The sequence below is a fragment of the Takifugu flavidus genome, chromosome 13, assembly GCF_003711565.1.
Source record: "Takifugu flavidus isolate HTHZ2018 chromosome 13, ASM371156v2, whole genome shotgun sequence".
In the NCBI taxonomy this organism is placed as follows: domain Eukaryota; kingdom Metazoa; phylum Chordata; class Actinopteri; order Tetraodontiformes; family Tetraodontidae; genus Takifugu; species Takifugu flavidus.
The window spans coordinates 8,725,443-8,743,039 of NC_079532.1; the positions used below are offsets into that span (position 1 = coordinate 8,725,443).

The following is a 17,597-nucleotide window of genomic DNA, read 5'->3' on the forward strand; positions in this document are numbered from 1 at the left end:
TTAAGAACATCAATTTCCCACCAAACCTTTAGAAAAAAAGAAAAATCAAACCTTTGACCACATCAGTCGGGGGCGTCTCCACAGGACGGGTCTATTTCTGGGTCCCGCAGTTGGAGCCAGCGATTATAGCGAAGCCTGAGTGTGTTCTGGACCCGCAGACCAGGAAATCAGAACACAATCAGCCCGGTGGGAGTTATCAGCACCCCACACAGAGCACATAAGAGGGCAGGAATGTGCTGATAAGCTGGGCCGCTGACCCGCACCCGCCTCGCCGCTCCCCGGGGGATGAAAGGAGGAGAGGCGGACAATGAGGAGGGACCGCTTCCAACGGGCCATGCGTGACCCGAGCGAGCGTTGGGGGCCAAGAAAGGTGCTCAAAGGCTCCTCGCTCGTTGGAAACGGAGAATTTTGATTAAAAATTAGATTACGTCCACACCGACGGGCTTCCAGATCTCTTTGTGACGAGATGGGAGAGTTTAGGGCAGGATTAAAGCAACAAACTCCAACAGCTTCCGCGGGATTATAATTCATCTTGTGCCAAGTCAAACTTAAGAACATGCAGTCATGTTTTTTTTGAGAGGGGATTAATGTGAGCTGCACTGCGGAACAGAAAACCTCTTAAATTAGTCCTCCCTTACCCAAATTAGAAAAAGATTACTTCCAGATGCCCCAGAAGGGTGAAACACGGAGTCAATCCCAGGTTTCACCCACAAAATATCACCGTGATACTAATTTTACAAAATAATCCAACGTTAAGCAGCGATATGAAGCTCCCAGGCAGACTAGACGGACGGCTTTGGCTCCTTATCATTCGCCCTGGAATAATATTGCAAATCAGCGTCGAGATAAAACAGGAAGGAGCATCGACGCACTTCCGTCCATTATCTGAGCGTTTCCGTACGTCTGATGCCACAGTCAGCCTGACAAAAATGCGTTCAGATTTAACCCAAGTAAGCAAAAAAAAAGAAGCGGATCCATTTGTCCTGTTGGATCAGGGTGACTCAGATGATGCCTGCTGTCATGGCAGCCAAGGTCAACGTGATTTACAGGCCAACATATACGGCCGCCCTTGAGCAAGGCGCTCCTCTTATCTTTCACCACAACAGAGAGATACCATGAGAAAAATCATCAAGATCGGGCCGGTCCATCCAAATGAGAGGTGTTTATCTTTGACCCACCTCAGTTGGTGGGTGAATTTGGTCATTTTATCAGGTTAGATTCCAAGCACAAGGCCAGCGGGGACGCATTTATGTCCTAAACACACCGGATGCTCAGGATGCCGATGTGAAATTGGAGCCTACATCAAAGCACACATCCTGGGAACCACTATCGACCCATAAAGGTGCCATCAAATCCTGCGGTACTGATGCTACCCGAGTCTTTGCACAGCTGTATGTATCAAGTTTTCAAATGCAAAGAAAACGGGGAAAATTGATTGTAACAGAAGAACTTAGAGGCTCTTGAGGTGATGATCAATGTTTGGAAATTAACGGTTCTTTCAGACTCTGGGGCATTTAAACGTGCAGGATTGTGTTTACTGAGCACTTTCTGGGACTCCAGATGCTCAACAGGTGTCATCACCTGTCCGATACAGGTAGAAAAACGATGCGCTGACGGGCTTCGACACCCCCAGCACCCCCCCCCCCCCCCCCCGCCCCGGAACCCACAACACGGCTCCCACCATCGTTACTATCACGCCCGATTAACACGCACAGACACGGGACAGAAAGCAAGCAAAACCATCGGTGTGGCAACACCAACACCAGCTAACAAGCTAACATTAGCTTGCTACTTAGCTTCCCCAAAGACCCACTTTGGGTTTGCAAGCGCACCAGCAAAACAAAGTGATCTAACGGCGTGACCTTCACTTTAAATCGGAAGGCTGGTGGGCTCGTTCAAGGAGCCCGTCCTCCAGACAGCCCCGCTCTTCCCCTCTTGCAGGCAGACGCTCAACGAAGCTTGTGCCCCCCTTCATACCCTCTTGGTCAAATCAACCCCCTAGCTGGCCGACATTTTGTACCAGCGAACGGGCTAGCTCCACCTAGCTAACATTACCTGGACGCTCCGCGCACTTCGACCGATGACAGCGGGAGCGGAAAACGGTCCACGACTCATCCCGTTTGCCCGGTTAGCCCCGAATAAGCATCGTAATTCATCATTTCCACTGCACGACAGCGGTAGCACGTTAGACACACCGCTAACCGCTTAGCATTGCCCGTGGATGCGGTTCGCTAGCATTACCGAGGCAGCCGAGTTACCTCGGCTTGCACCGTTATCGCTCGCGTCTCTCCGCAGGGGGACACGCATCCGCCCGGCTCCTGCGGCTGCAGAAACACGGCCCATTAACAGCGCACTCGAGGATAAAGCAAGAAAGCCATTCACCTTCACAACCGCAGTGGTCCTGGCGGGGTCGTTTGTGCAATATCTTACGGATGATGAATGGAAAGGTCTTTCCCGGAGTGGCTTCCGAGCAGCAGCAGCCGCCGCACTGCAATGGCAGGCAGGGATGGAGCCTTCCTTCCTTCCTTCTCCCCCCTCTGCTCTCACACTTCGGGCTGCCGTCACCGCCGCTGTGACAGCGACAGCTTCGCATGGAAGAAACCATTCCGCCTCCTGGGCGGGGGGGAGGGAGGAGGAGAGCGGGGACCGGGGATGCGGAGAGGCTCCGCACAGACGCCGCAGCAGCAGCAGCGGCGGCGGCGGCGGCGAGTCAGCACGATCTCAAGCGCCATTCCAGCGGGACAAGGAGCGGCGGCCGAGGGGGGTCACACCGGAGGGGCTGGGGCTCTGGTGCCCACCGTTTGCGGCGGAATGGATGCGGCTGCTTTGCAGCCTGGCACCTCTTTGACGGCGGCTAAGAACGTCGGGTTGTTATAACACATCCCGACTGTTGTACGACTGTTATAAACAGCAGCATCACAGTCACTCACAGCCTCCAATTAAAAGGAACATCGCAGTTCTAGTGGATTTCCATCCTAAGGAAACTGCATCGATAACAGGTTATGGTGCAGAAGTGAAGCAGCAGGAATGAACTTTAATTGTGCTGATAAACCACATCCTTAGGCTGTTTAAATATCATTTGCTCCTTAATTGCAGCTTGGTTGGAGGCGGTGAAGAGATTCTCTGATGAAATCCAACTGCGCATCAATAGGAAAATAAACCCTTCCCGTTGTTATTCAGGCCTTAACATTGATCGAAAAGATATGATTTTTTTTCTCCTTTTATGAGTGGTTTGATTGATTGTTTGATTAGACATCATTTAGAAACTGGACAGGACAAGGTGGCTGTTCCTTTTGCCCTTGCGTCTGTGTTGATGCTGTATTGTTTTAAATGAAAGAACTTGCGTAGCAAAATCTATTCGACTGTCACTTTTAACAGAAGGAAACATTGCGGCGAGGGCCGAGGCCGTTTAATGACACGCTGCATAAAGCGATTCAAGACGCAGAGGATATAATCCATCCTTATAGTCACGATGCTCAATACTCCTTCCCGTGAGGCACGCGGATTCAATCGATGTACAGTAGAATGTAAATTGAGCAATGCACCAAAACCTGCTTTAAAGCCTCGGTCCTACACCAGGTTTTTTTTGTTTCCCCGCTGCTGTTTGGGAACGGGAGAGTTCTGCGGTATCTTCTGCTCTGCGTTTCATCGTGTTGTGAAAGCGTGACCGTCCTTGTTACCTCCGCCTCGGGCACTAATGAGTGCAGCAGCAGATAGTGGCCGGGCACAACGCTCCAGGAGCGGAGGGCCGCCGTCCTGCAGAGGCTGCTGACGTAAGGAGACTTCCTTCAGATTCCACTGGAAAATAATGAGGGAGAGGGGGGGGGGGGGGTCTCCTGACTAGAACAATACAGGATGGCCAAGGTTACAAGAACGAGATGAACGAGGGCAGTCATCCAGCGAACAAACAAGATGGAGTCATGAAAGTCAAAGGCAGATTCTTGGTACTGTGTCGGGACATGAACGAGGGTCCTTCCACGTCCACGGGGGCAGAGGGATGCAATAAATGCCTGGATGCAGCTCCAGCCGCACTCCGCTGAGCAGGATTTGATGCTGCTCGTTGTATCTCCGGCGAAGCCCTTCAAATACCCTCTGCTAACATTACCGCGGCGCTCGCATCGCCGCTCCCCCCGGCACAGAGGGACGTCCAGGAGGCGCGCAGTGCAATTATTCAGGCCCTCTTTTCCCCATCAGCACATTCAGACACGGACAAGATAGGAAACAGAGCCGCAGGAGCGGATCGCACGAGCGGGGAAGCAAATCAGGACTCGGCAGCAGGTCGCTGCCCCTGACAGAGAGCGCGTCACCTCTCCGCTGCACAGGTCACGGAGACAGTGCGCTGGGCAGCGAGGAATAAAGGCATCCCTGTCCTGCTGCCTGCGGGTCTGACAGGTTCTACCAGGCGGCAGCTCCAGGAGTTCCTTGCACAGGGTTTTATGCCTCATGGTGCAGCACATCCACGTGATCTTCTGACCTGAGGTCAGCAGTGGAAATAAAACCGGACCTCAAGCACACGGCAGCTCATCGTTAGCATGTTACAGTAGTAATGGCGGCGCAGATGACACTTTAAGGCTATTTTATCCTCTTTTTTTAGGGCTGAGCGCGTGGTGAGAAGTTAAAAACGTGTTATATAATGTGTTTGGTCTACAGGCAGCCCAGAGAAGACAAATACCATCTGACACTGTCAGCACTCGGGGGGGCGATGACAAAAAACAAATCAGATTTTTCCAAATTCACCACAGATAAAAAAAAATAAAAATCCAAATCATGTACAGGAAGGAAATACATATTTATTTTTTGGGGGGGGGGGGGGGGTGGAAGGACCGCTAATCTCCATCTCAATTTTCTCACCAACAGCTCAGAGCTCAGACGTATCAGGTGACATGAAATGACCTCATGTCCAAACCCTGCGGATCATGTGACAACGGGGCCACCGATGTCCAAATCCTCTCTGGATCAAAACACGGCATCATGTACGCTCGCAAAGAAGCAATCACATAAGTGTGTTTAGCGCTGGCGGGAGCACCGGTGCTAATAAAGATGAACAATTCCAATCAGTTAATGCGGGCGGGTGCACGACAACAAGGTAAATTAATACCAGAATGGTGAAGAGAATTGTTCTGCTCTGACGCACTGGGGCGTGCACGGCCGTGCAGGACCCCAAGATCAGGATTGGGATTTCACGGGCAGGTGGGAGGCAGCTCCATTCCATCCAACATCCATGTTCTGGAGCCCGACTCACCTGCCAGGTAGATGAAGACCTAAAATTGCCCACTACTCTGATTAATTAACATTTAGGATTAGCCTGTCCCCACGTGGCTTTCCTCCCCCCACGAGGGCAGCTTGACTTCGGATGAGGGCAATTCTAATCTTTGTGGGTCGCCAGGGCGGGAGCTTCCTCGGGAGCCGACAGGGCGGCTAACGTGGATCACAAATCCGAGGATGAAATTCACCGCGCGGCTATAAATCTCCACGGATTCCTGGTTTGCCTGGAAATTAGTTTTACCTCCCGGAGAGGAAGTGGTTGATAAACCGGAGGAGGCCGAAATGTCAGGCCTCACTTGTTATGCATGGGAAGCCGTGTTGCTGTGCATCAAACAGGGGTGGCGCCGGCAATTCCACCAGTTTTAATAGAAAAATGCAGCAAAGAGCATCCGCAGCGACTACGAGGAGCCTAAATCCACCTACCGCCTCCATACATTTATGTAGGAAAACTCTGCCCTCTACAGGTCATCGGCTGAACACGTGCACCAGCGTCTTGTGAGCAAATTTCCATGAAGAGCGGAACATGCACACAGTGAGCTGAAACAGGGAGACACGAGGAGTTCACACATGATGGGATGCTCCTGAGTCTCCGCAGCATATGGTGCCTCCCTCCGGGCACCCGTGCACGTCATACATGTCCAGAACGGCAGCGGGCTGCGTGACACCCGGCAGGGCGTGCACCTCCACCTCCCTTCTCCTTTTCTGTCCACGCTGGTTTGCTGCGTTAGTTAAACCAAAGTTTGGCCTCCGCGATGAAAGAAAACATCTGCCGCTCATCCATCACCGGTCACCCGGCGCGCTCAACTTCCCCTCCCACGTTCGCCATCTTGATCCCGACCTGCATTACATCAACGGCTTGTCCTTCACTTGACCCCCACGCCGGAGAGCTCAACCCAAGAACATAACAAGAACATTAGGCCCTCCTTCAAATCACACACGCAGATTGTTGTGGGGGTATTAAGAGGCCCAGACTGTATTTTTGGGATGGAAAATTGGGCCGCGCGTGCTGATTCGGCCCGACCCTCCCCTCGTCTTCAGCAGCTGACGGTGCTACGGTCCAGGTCTCCCCTCGGGCCGTAAATCGTGCGGGAAAAGTCAATAGAGTTGTCGGGATTTATGTTGGTTTTAGTCTCCTCTCCAGAAGTGATTTGTTGCAGATGAGGGACACGAGCCCGGCAGAAAAACAATTCAGGTGCAGGATTCATTTCCCTCAAATCTTCCTCTGACAACCGAGGTCTCGGCTGTTTGTAATCTTCTGCTGACATCCTTTTAAGAAACAGACACGATATTTGGATTTGGCCGCTGAGAATTGGAGTGCATTTATCCGTACGAGTGCAGCTCGCGGTGATGCGGGAGCTGTCACGCGTTATATAAGAAGGGACGGATGATCGGCAGCGTTATTACCCAGATTTACACCTTTGTTATTCAGAGACGCTCCAAATCGCTGCTGCAGGCCTTACAAGTGTGTGACATAATGGTACAGGGTGGCAGCAGTGCCCCCCCCCAACAACCTTCACACGAGAGTACACAAGGCCAGCTAACGTACACCCCCCCCCCCCCCCCCCCCCCATCATCTCCCACCATCCCCCAGTGGTTATCGTGGTTATAGAACAGGAAGAACATCAAATAGAGGAAACTGCTCTTACATAACAAACCTGTCTCACCTAGAGAGTCAGCTGCTGAACCAATGCCCCCCCCCCCCTAACCAGTAAGGCCCCCTACAGCGTTAGCCGTGCTAAATCTCCTGTGACCACCCGCCCAGGCTCTGCTGCTCCTCCCTCCCGCCCCCCCGCTGTCTTTTAGTGGGTCCGTCATCCTCCAAGCCTCCGTCCCATGCAAACAATCCGCTCCAACGTCCTCTGAATATGCATGTTGGTTAATTCCGCCGCAGTCGTGCTGCCTTTAAATGCATCTGCAGCACTTTCCAGAGGCTGAGCAGCAAATAAATGCTTACTCCGCTCACTCCTTCGCCTTTTTTTTAACGCGGTTTGGGGCAAGTGCCTCTGTCCGGGGCAGACTGCAGCCAAGGAGGGGGCTTTAGAAAGCAAGCGCAACTAATAACAAATTAAGCCTTTGACCGCGGCGAAGCTCAGGGCTCAGTCGGTGACCGATTGGGATCTATTACGGAGTAATTAATTGTGCATTTCATCTGGGCTTAGTCGCTTCTGCACCTGATATGCAGTTAACTCGAGCCTCTGCAGCAAACACGGGTCCAACGTGTCCAGAAGAGCTGAGCGGGCAGGAAACGTTCTGCATTCCAGCCCAATTAGAGCCCAAATCCCAACGCCGCTGCCGCGCGCTTTCACACTCACACGCGGCGGTGCTTATTACACAACGGCCACGAGCGCTTTGGCACCAGAAAGGTCAGAGTTCACCTTTGATCCGCGAGGGTGGGGGCAGAAAGAGCGACACAGCGGAAAGAGAGCTTTGGAAATAATTGGGGGAGATTAGGACGCCGTGCCGACTGAAGCATCTGCTGATTCTTTAAGAAACGCTGTAAATGCTGTTTTCTTTCGCTCTAAACTGCTGTCACTGCAGCGCAGTCGTGAAAGCCCCCCCCACCCCCTTCATTCCCCCCCCGACCGTTCTCTTCCCTTCGCTCTCTGCATCCTTAACACTCAAATCTGATTCAAGCTTTCCGTGAACAAGAGCAGCCTGCCAACACAAATGACAGTGGGAATGGGCCGGGGGCCAGAGTCCTCCCCTGACTATTAAGAGAGAAAAGCAATCAAAAGAAGCAATCGATATAAACAAACTCTTAACTATTATTGATCTGCTGGCTGTTTGCTGATGGGCAATGATGGTTATGGATCCAAGTTCATGCGCCCGCTTGATTAATATCCTCTTTTTTGTTGCCGTAACAGACGCTTGTGTTGTTTTTGCTGTTAGGACGTCTCCAGATGAGGAGAAGCGCCGCTGCGTCTGTGGAGACGTCGGAAGCGGCTCCTCGGCTCAGCATCCTGCAGTCTCATCACTCACTGTAAGGCGGACGCTTACCTCCATCAGCTCGGCCCAGTTTGGGCAAAGTCAGCAAATTTTCCTCTGGTGCACACACAGCCTGTGCAAGAAATATACTGTGGGGCTCCGGAGGCTTCTGCTGAGCTCTCCGTCTTTGGTGAGCTAGTGGCCTCTTGAGCCATTTGAAACAACCTGCCAGTGGACGGCCATGAAGACAGGCGGCCCGGCCACGGAGCGGCTATGAGAAGCAGCCAAGGCTTATGGTGGCTCGGAATCAAGGCCACCGCTAATCTGTCAATCACAACACAAAAGCATCCACCTCCAGCACTCCACCGCCACTTTGGGAGGAGCGGGAGTCAAGGGTGGAGGCTTCCCACATCACACTGGATATTTGGGCTAAATTCGTTATTTAAATGTACATTTTTTTCTGCTTGGGTCACGTCGGTGGTGCTTAAACACCAGGAGGCTGAGGTTCACTGAAGGGTCTCTAAAACTGGATGAATGATTCTGGTAGTTTTGAGAAGCACCTTCAGATGTAGTGCCATCGGCAGGTCGAACATTTAAGCTGCCAAAATCATTTGTTCCCAGACAAAAGAGTCATCAAAGAGACTCTAATAACCTCAGTCGTACTTGGATGTTAGCGAATTTACCGTCGGGTCAGAGCTGAGCCGCCGACATGGAAAAATCCCCCCGAGGCTCGGGTCCTCCCACGCTCGTCTGGGAACAACAACGCGTGCGTGCGACAACTGAGGCCACGCAGAACAGAGCCACTTAAGGCCGAGTGATATGAATGAATGAGACTTTCATATCCGGAAGAAGATTCCCAAAAGATGCTTCATGGTGATTCGACTCGACAGTGGGAATATTCGGACACACAGCAGCAGCAGCATCAATGAGACGGAGCCGAAACTTCCCAGTGCCCTGAAATCAGCTGCTTTTATTCATGGATTAAAGCGTAAATTCATCAGTTCATCTGACCTGTGCATACGGGGTTCATCAATCTCCTTTCGTTACGGTACCAAATTGGGAAGCTTTGGGATCAACAAATCCCAATTTGCTCTGCTTGAATCACAAAACTGTTGTGGATTTGCATAATCTAATAGTTTGGGTAAGCAAATATCCATAAAGTGCAGGAGACAGGAAGGAGACAGGTAGGTCCTTCCTGCCATTAAAGAGGATCGTTTCTATTTGGCCCCTCTGTTTGTGAGCAGCATCTGCACATGTGACGCGTCCTTGGTGCATTTCCTCGTCTATATTTGCTATATTTGCTGATGTGCGGGCAGACGTGATTCATCCTCGGCCATTTTGAACCTGCGTGGACGTGTTGTTGGTGGACTTACATTGGAGTCCATGAGGTCGATGCTGTCCAGGCTCTTGCTCCTGTGTATGCGACCCTTGATGCGGCGTAGCGAGGGTTTGCCCTGAACGGTGCTCACCGAGGAGGCTGCAGTGGTGGAACCGGCGGTCGGACTGGGGTGTATCCTGGAGGAGAGTAACGAGGGGAAACACGGGACATTTAGCTCTCTTATTTCATGGAGGAACACAGGCGACAGCAAAGGGGTCGAGGAAGGAAACGGCGGTCACAGTTTCCTGCTTTTCTAAAGGCCAAAGTCCCCTGCTGGAGAATATGACATTTAAATAAATCTATAATTGGATTTAATGTCAAAGTAGCCCTGTAGGGAAGCTGGTTCAAGCTCAGGAGGCAACGTGGATTCAAACGGGTCCGCGGGCTCTGCCTACCGAACTGAAGCCGGGTCACGGCGAGACGTAGGGAGGAGGAACCGACCCAGGTCACCAAGACTCCCGGGAAACGTTTTACCCTTCACGGGTCGGCATCTGAAACAGCCCCCGCCTCCCATTTTTCTATGGATTCTGCAACATTGAGACTTCTGCAGCACTTTTATTAACCAGCCAACCCAGAGGAGCCGTTTCAGACCTGCCACCTCGTCACTATCGATTATAATTACTGATCAAAAACATGACACAACACAATCAATAATCGCTTCGTCCAGACATTTTCTGTCCCTACTGGGTGTCCTCTTACACCCAGCACACCCCAGTTGAGGGCGGCCTGCAGGTCTCTCACAGGTGCGGTAGGATGTGCAAACTCCCAACAACAGGTCATGAGCCGGGTCAGAACCCAGAACCTTTGTGCTGCAGCTTCATTTTCAAGGGTTGTTCCACTTGATATTTATTTGGAACTTGAAATATTAACGAGAAACAAACAGTTTCTGTCACTGGTTGAAGCTGCTCCCTCTTAACGAGCATTTAGCTAACACAGAATTCAACGAGGTAAAATCCTGTTCTGCACAGTGCGGCTCAGGCACAGCAGACATCCATTAGCGTGCTCGGCACCTGGCCCTGAGGAGCTCCCAGGGTTTGAAGACTCAGCAGGGGAAATTATGAGAGGAAGATGGGAGCAAAGAGAACATCACCCCCCCCCCCCCACGCATTAATTTAATAGCTATACTGCGCCTCGAGCAACATGTGCTGTTTACAGGCTGGAAAAGCAACATAGGAGCTTTTGGCAAAGCTTTCGCTCAATTACAAGAGCGCTCAGGTTGGTCTCATGAACAACACGACCATGAGCGGCGAGCAGGGCGGCGAGCAGGGCGGCGAGCAGGGGGGCGAGCAGGGCGGCGAGCAGGGCGGCGAGCAGGGCGGCGAGCAGGGGGGCGAGCAAGGGGGCGAGCAGGGCTGCTCGGGCCGCCACAGGCCTGCGTGCAGCCCTGCACGTTGAGAGGCTCATTTCTTGGATGCTGATTCTGAAATGGATTCCAGCCAGAACGCCTCAGGGCACAAAGGCAGAATGTGACACGGCGCCAGCGACCGTGCCGGCTCGGATATTATGTGCGGTGAATATTCTCACCACAAATACTTCATGGAAAACTTCTGCTCCGTCAAATATGCAGGTGCCAAATCCTCCGCTGGAGGTTTTTATTTTTTGGAGCGCGTGTCCTGCTCTATGCCGGCGGGTGTTGGTTTCAGTCCCGCCGTGGCTCGTTGCAGAGCGTACCGAACCGTCTATTTCTGTTCGGTGTCGATGTAGCGACGCTATTACACAGCAACAACGGGCATCACGCGAGCGGCTGAGCGGACAGAAGCTGGACACGGTGGGAAAGAGATCAATGAAAGATGAGGACACAGTGGCGTGTGCTGCCCCATCAGCGGGGCAACAGCCTCATTCCCCCTTTGCTAATAAAACACTTTAGCAGAGCAACGCTCGGCAGGGCCAGTAAACACAGTAAACACGCAATCTGCTTGTTGGCCTACAGTTATCTGCCCTCACACAAGCCGCCTGCTTGTGTTGGCGTTTTTTTTTTGCAGCGCAGGTTCGGGTTGAAAATAAGGAATCGTTACATAAACTCTAAACTTGTTGTAGTGTCCCTGCAGGCCTGCAGCCGAGTGTGAAGTTCATTAGCCAGGTTAATGCTAATTGTTGGCTGTCTGCGGGGGGAGTGGGTTATTGAACTGCGGGCAAGAGGAACAGCTGCTTGCAAAGCGTAATCCTAATTTAGAGCGGTGCCGCTGCCGACACTATAATACGGTCTTCATCAACAGCAACTGGCGCCGAGTATCGCGTTTCGGGGAGGGCGGGATGACACACGGGACTCTGCTGAGCGGCGTGTCGTCTCGCCGCCACGTGCTGGGAGATCAGAGCTACAGGAGGCAGCTTTGACCACCACGGAGAGAACGAACGCAATTATGTGAAATGTATGGATCCTAATTCACGTGGAGGCCTCAGCTCTGCTGCCTGCGGGGATTTTTGTCCATTTTGTCATTATTTGAAAGGAGCACGTGTGAGTTTCATCAGTCTTTTGGTGCCGTGTTTTGGTTTTGGAGTTAGCGGAGAGTTTCCGTCTGAAATCCCGAAGGAAAGGGACGTTCCAGCTAAACGCCACTCGTAGCCGACCAAAAATGTGAGCTAAGGATTGTGGGATGGGATTGTACCCAACTCTGACCTGTTTCTGTGACAGATTTAAGGCAGCAGTATTACTGGTGACGTTTTGGGATATGAGGATGACAAAGAGGGTAAATGGAAGATCAGCCCAGGCGTGAGTGAGGAGTGAGTATGAAGGATTAAAATCATGATAAAATACCAAAAATCTCAAGGCGCTGATGCATTTTTAATACCGACGGGTGGGTAGAATTTGCACGGGGTCATTTCACGCTAATCTGGAAACAGCAGAAATGTGTTTGAAGCATATAAAGAACATTTGAAACTCTGTCACGGGAGCCGTTTTCCTGCTCTTACAGGTGCAAAAGGAAATATTGAGTATTAAAAGGGCAGCGCGTGGCTACGCTTACGTAACGATTTTAGCCCATTGCATCAGTTGCAACTGTGGCTAAGACAAAAAGCTGATTACAAAATCTGCATAAATATGGAAATTAAAAAATGGGGAAGGAGAAAGAAAGGAGCATTTTTATCCTGCTGGTTTTTAATCTCCCGGTGGGGCAATTAGACTAATAAGTGGAGTTAAGGAGGGACAAAATAAACAGGAGCAGCACTTAAAAATGTCTGACCCCTGCTGAGGATCCAGCAGCCCTTTGGTGACATCGTTAATCTGCATCTGGGGCTGATTTAACAGAGCAAAATCTGAACGTTGCAGCTAAAACGTCCTTTGGCTTCCAACATTTATGAAATCTGGCTCAAGAATTTCAGATTCTTCTTTTCTTTGCTTCTGTCCTGGAAATTTGGCATGTGTGAGTGTGTGTGTGTGTGTGTGAGAGAGTGTGTGAGTGCGAACCAAGAGATGCACTTGGAGTTTATGTGAGCGCCATCAAGCCTATTAACTCCTAATTAGCAATCTTTCCTTTCAAACAAGATGGTAATCTGGCTGTAATTGGGGATATCCTGCTATGTCACACACGAGCAATCCGGTTATAACGAGGAGAAGGAGACAAATGAAGAATGGTGGGAGCACGAGGACAGAGGAGATGCACACACACATGCGGAGAGCAGCAAAGACACATGTTTAATGGCAGTGAAGGAGGCCTGGCTGCAGCACAGGAGACAGCAGGACAGGAGCACGTTCCGTGCACGTTTCATTAACGAGCAACACAACAGTGAGGGACAAGACACAGTTTATTGTAGTTGGGGGGGTGGAGGGGTGGACACATGGTGCGCGTTCAGTTCAGCGGTGGCGTTTCCGGTGAGGATGCGGAGGCCAAGTGCATGAAGTTGGAGGCAAAGAAACGGTGACGAAGCCGTTACGTCATCGCGACGCATTCAACTTTACAAACTGATGAAGAGGAAAGACACGACCCGCGCGCGCGCGCGCGCGCGCACGCAGAGACACACGGAGGCACGCATGCAAAACTCCCAGCGTGCGGTGCAGTCGGCTCCGCGCCGTGCATCGAGCACCGCGGGCTGGTGACGGTCGCGACGTGGTGCAGGCGGGCTGCAGCACGGCTGACAGGAGTATTATGTCATTTTTGGAGAGTGGAGGCTCCGTGACCCGCTCATCGTTTGACGAGATGTGGGAGGCGACAAATCTGCCCCCCCCCCCCTCCCCCTTTAATACAAATATATTTCCTCCCCAAACCCGCATCATCAGCATCATCAGCATCCGCACCGAGACTCATACTCACCACATTCGCTTCCTGGGAGGAAGACAATGTTCTTTGTTGACGGCAGTCACCCCCAGAGCCAGCTGCATTACAGTAATGTATTTCTGGTAATTCACCATGGTACTGTCCGCCGCGACTGAAAATCCGACCCAAAGAAAAGCACAGGTGATCATACACTTCTCTATTCCCTGGCATCCGCCTCCGCTGCGTCTTCCGCGCTCAACATCACAACGCCATTTCCAGCGCTGAAGGACTGACACTGGAAACACTCCCCAAGGAGCTGAGGGAGAGGTGCCGAACCGCTGCGACCCATGTCTGCAATGACACTCTGACCGTGTTCTAGCGCTGGCAGGCTGCTCGCAGATCCATCCGACGGGCGGCTTCTCTTGATTCTAAATAAGGTCAGGATGTGTTCATATTTCCTTCCTCCTCCCTCCTGGCCGCGGCTGGAAACACTCTCCTAAAAACGCTGCAGCGTCCAGGCGTCCGTGTGTGTGAGAGAGAGAGGAGAGAGAGAGGTAGGAGAGAGAGAGCGTATGTACAATGTAGTCAGGGGGGAGTGAGCCAAAGGGAGGGGGTGGGGGTGAGGAAGGGAGGGGAGCAGGAGGATGGAGCGGAAGAGCAGGAGGAGGTGTAAGAGCTCCGTTGGAGCATCTGTTTGGGAAGTTCACGCTTTGCCTTCGGCTGCTGACGCGTCGGAGCCGCGCGACTCCTGCAGCAGCGCGGCTCCGACAGAGAAACGCACGCTGGGAAGCAACGAAAGTCCCCTTCAGTCGCATCCACGCGGGGTCTGACAGTCGCCCCCTGCGCACTGACGCCCACCACGAGTCGCTTTTTAGCGTCGTTTCCCTTTATTTCACTGCTCCTGTTGCAGCAGAGGTGACACGTTTCATTCGAGGCTTTAAGCCATTTTTAAGATGCACGTGTGTCCACTAATTCTCTATATTTGCCACGGCTGCAGCACCTTCCTCCTGCTGCTTGAAAACAACTATCAACCCTAGTTGACTGCTTGTTTTGCAGTCAATAGTCGCTAAGACCTGCAGGAGCAGCCGTAAGCTTAAGTCGATTAGTCTAGACACCAAAGCGTGAGAGGACACAGACGTCTTCTCACCTCAGGAGAGGCGTCCCACTCTCACCCGCTCAGACAGCTTAAACAGCCACGGCGAAACCAAGCCGGATCCTCAGCGCTGGAGCAGCTAAAAGAAACACAACCACTGAAGAGCCCTTTCAGTGTTTGCCAGTCTGTTACTTCTGGATGGCTGGGGGCTGAACAGCCTTCGGGGCTTTAATGGACCTAAATTCATCTTGTGCTCGTGTGTCCGACTCGTTTGCTGCATCACCTGCTGCTTAAAACCCTGAAATAAGGTTCGAAAGTGTGTCGCGTAGGGAACGGGAGTCACATCAGCAGGGAGAAAGCAGCTCAAGGGCTGTGATGGAAGCCACATCAGATGCCAGGAGTAAACTACAAACCGTCACATTTTTATCAATGCTCCAGAGAAATGTTGCGTATTCCTTTAAAGCCGCTTCCTTCACTGATGCATCAGCGCCTGTGAGTGACGTCGCTGCTTCCTGTGAGCGGGCCGGTGAATCGAGTCAACGCTCAACTAATACACCATTAATGCAATCATCAGGGCACAACCCTCCCACAGCCCGCCGCTGACGCACCCTGTCACCCCCCCTCCGCTGGGACGCCATTCAGAGAAGCTTCCCCAGCCCATCAGCACCACCAGCCATGGAGGACACGCTGGTCCTCGGTCGGGGGAAGGGGGGGGGGTCAGTGGTCATGCCGCAGTCCCGGTCCTGCACACTTGACTGCACCGCTCTAATTCCACATCGACATCCCTCCTTCACGTGCGCGGCCCCGTCATTACCCCGCTCGTGCGAGCACAGGCTGCTGACATCCTTTCTACTGCACCCTCCAAATGAGTGTGATCCAAACAGGCCCGGGTACCTCCCCCCCCCCCAGCAAATAAGTAGGGCAGATGGGGCCGCCCTTCTTTCCCATGTCCTTAAACTCTCTTGTCCACTTTATTCCTAGCGGCACGATCAAAGCTGGTGTGTGGACTGAGATGGTCCTCTCGGAGGAGACCAAGACTGGACCAGAGCCAGAGGAACCGCCGTCGGGCCAAAGGTTATCGCTCGGGCACAACGCGCACAGAAGTTCACACAGGAAGTCCTCTACGTTTCCACGGGCTGCACCAGGAAGCACAGGAGGAGTGAAACACATATGCACACACACACACACACACACACACACACCTCGGTGCTGTCGCAGTGCTTCCTTTCAATGTGCTGCGAGGTGAGTCATCAGCACCCAGAAGCATAACCCCAAAGCTCTGGCTAATCTCCGCTCTCCTCCTCCTCCTCCACCACCTCCTTTACAACCTGCCAGCACCTCATTTTCTCCACTTACAAATGGAGAAACGGTGACTTACATCACTACACACACACACACACACACACACACGGCTCTAAACACATGATGGTGAATCACACCTATGTCAAGGAAAGGACACATCCTGCTCTTTAAACAGACAGTAATCCAATCCATACTTTTAATATCATCCACTTAATGGGCGAAAGAGACTACGAATGCTAATCATGTAGCTGTGCTGCGTTTTTGAGGACCGTGCGTGTGTCTCAACGGTGAGACGGTGTCGCTCACGCCAGTGGACGGTGGACGGTTGTCAGAAGGGCTTTGGAGCAGAAATGACGGTCAAACCAACGGCACCAACGCGGCTGACAGTCGATCTGCTCCTCGGCCGTGAATCGGCGTGAGAGCGTGGCGCCGCCATTCCCGGGTCCTTCCCACATTTGTAACGAGCGAGGCTGCAGACACGCGTCAGTCCTGCCACGCGGGGACACAGCCTGGCACACAAATTCTGAAGCCAAGCATCCACGACCCCGGGCACTTTCTGTCCTACTTCTCCTGAGAGTCAACAAACAAAAAAAAATGTGCTGCTTCTGAAATCCTGACGTACGTGCAGGCGGACACCCTGACACCTGACCCTCTCGCTGCATCAGGACCGTAAGGAGGCGTCACAAAACACAGAGGAACACAAACGCCCCCCTGGAGACTCAGAACCGACCAAGGTCACCCTCTTTGACCCTGAAATTAAAAGGAGGACTTACACGCTTGCATCTGGCGTCGTCTGTGGCGCCCGGGCGTCCATCCTGGCTGCATGTGCTGCGGCGCTGCGTTGTGTGTCAGCACCCGCGTGCCACCGCGTGCATGTGCGAGCGCCCGGGGCGTGACCACTCGGAGAGCGGCCCCTCCGCGCTGACTTAGCTGTCAGTTATGAAAGAGGACTTTGTGACAGTCAAGGGGGCATCGGCGCGTCTCCGCCGCCACTTTGAGCGTCACGGCCTCGCGCCCGCTTAAATCTCAGGATGCGTCTGCGTGAGACACATTCGCCACCTTCGCTTCCAAAATCTCCGTTTCACGCCTCGTTATTTTCGCCTGTATTTAAAAAAAAATAAAGTCTAATCCACAAGACGCCAGCTAATCTCCTGGATGTGAAGATTTGGGTGACGAGTGACAAACGATGCAAGAGTGAAGCGACGGCCACCGAATCAGCGCAGATGCAGCAACATGACCCGAAAATGCACCAACTTCATGTCCCAACCAGCCCGGTCAGGTAAAAACCCACAAAGCTAAGGTTTAAGGTTAAACCAGCTCTCACCGTGAGTCAAACATGGGGTCCGTGTAGATGGGAGGCTGCTCTCCGGGACCGTTCGGGGGCACCTGGAGGCCCCCTTTCCATCCTGGCCCTGGTGCACCATCTGTAGGAGCAGATTCATGG

At 52.5% G+C, this 17,597-nt stretch overlaps 1 protein-coding gene across 11 annotated transcripts in view; it reads right to left on the reverse strand.

Annotated features, from left to right (window-relative positions):
- tjp1b (tight junction protein 1b) overlaps positions 1–17,597 on the reverse strand; it is a 37,471-nt gene that overhangs the window by 18,675 nt on the left and 1,199 nt on the right. For 7 of the 11 annotated variants that reach the window (XM_057051264.1, XM_057051266.1, XM_057051265.1 and 4 more), the window contains exons 2-3: positions 17,478–17,577; positions 9,564–9,705 (exon numbers count right to left, since the gene is read on the reverse strand). In XM_057051264.1, coding sequence (XP_056907244.1) covers positions 9,564–9,705; positions 17,478–17,577 — 242 coding nt within the window. Of the gene's footprint in view, positions 1–2,382; positions 2,594–9,563; positions 9,706–13,815; positions 14,274–17,477; positions 17,578–17,597 lie in introns of those variants that run through there. The other 4 variants (XM_057051275.1, XM_057051271.1, XM_057051270.1 and 1 more) reach the window with 2 other exon arrangements.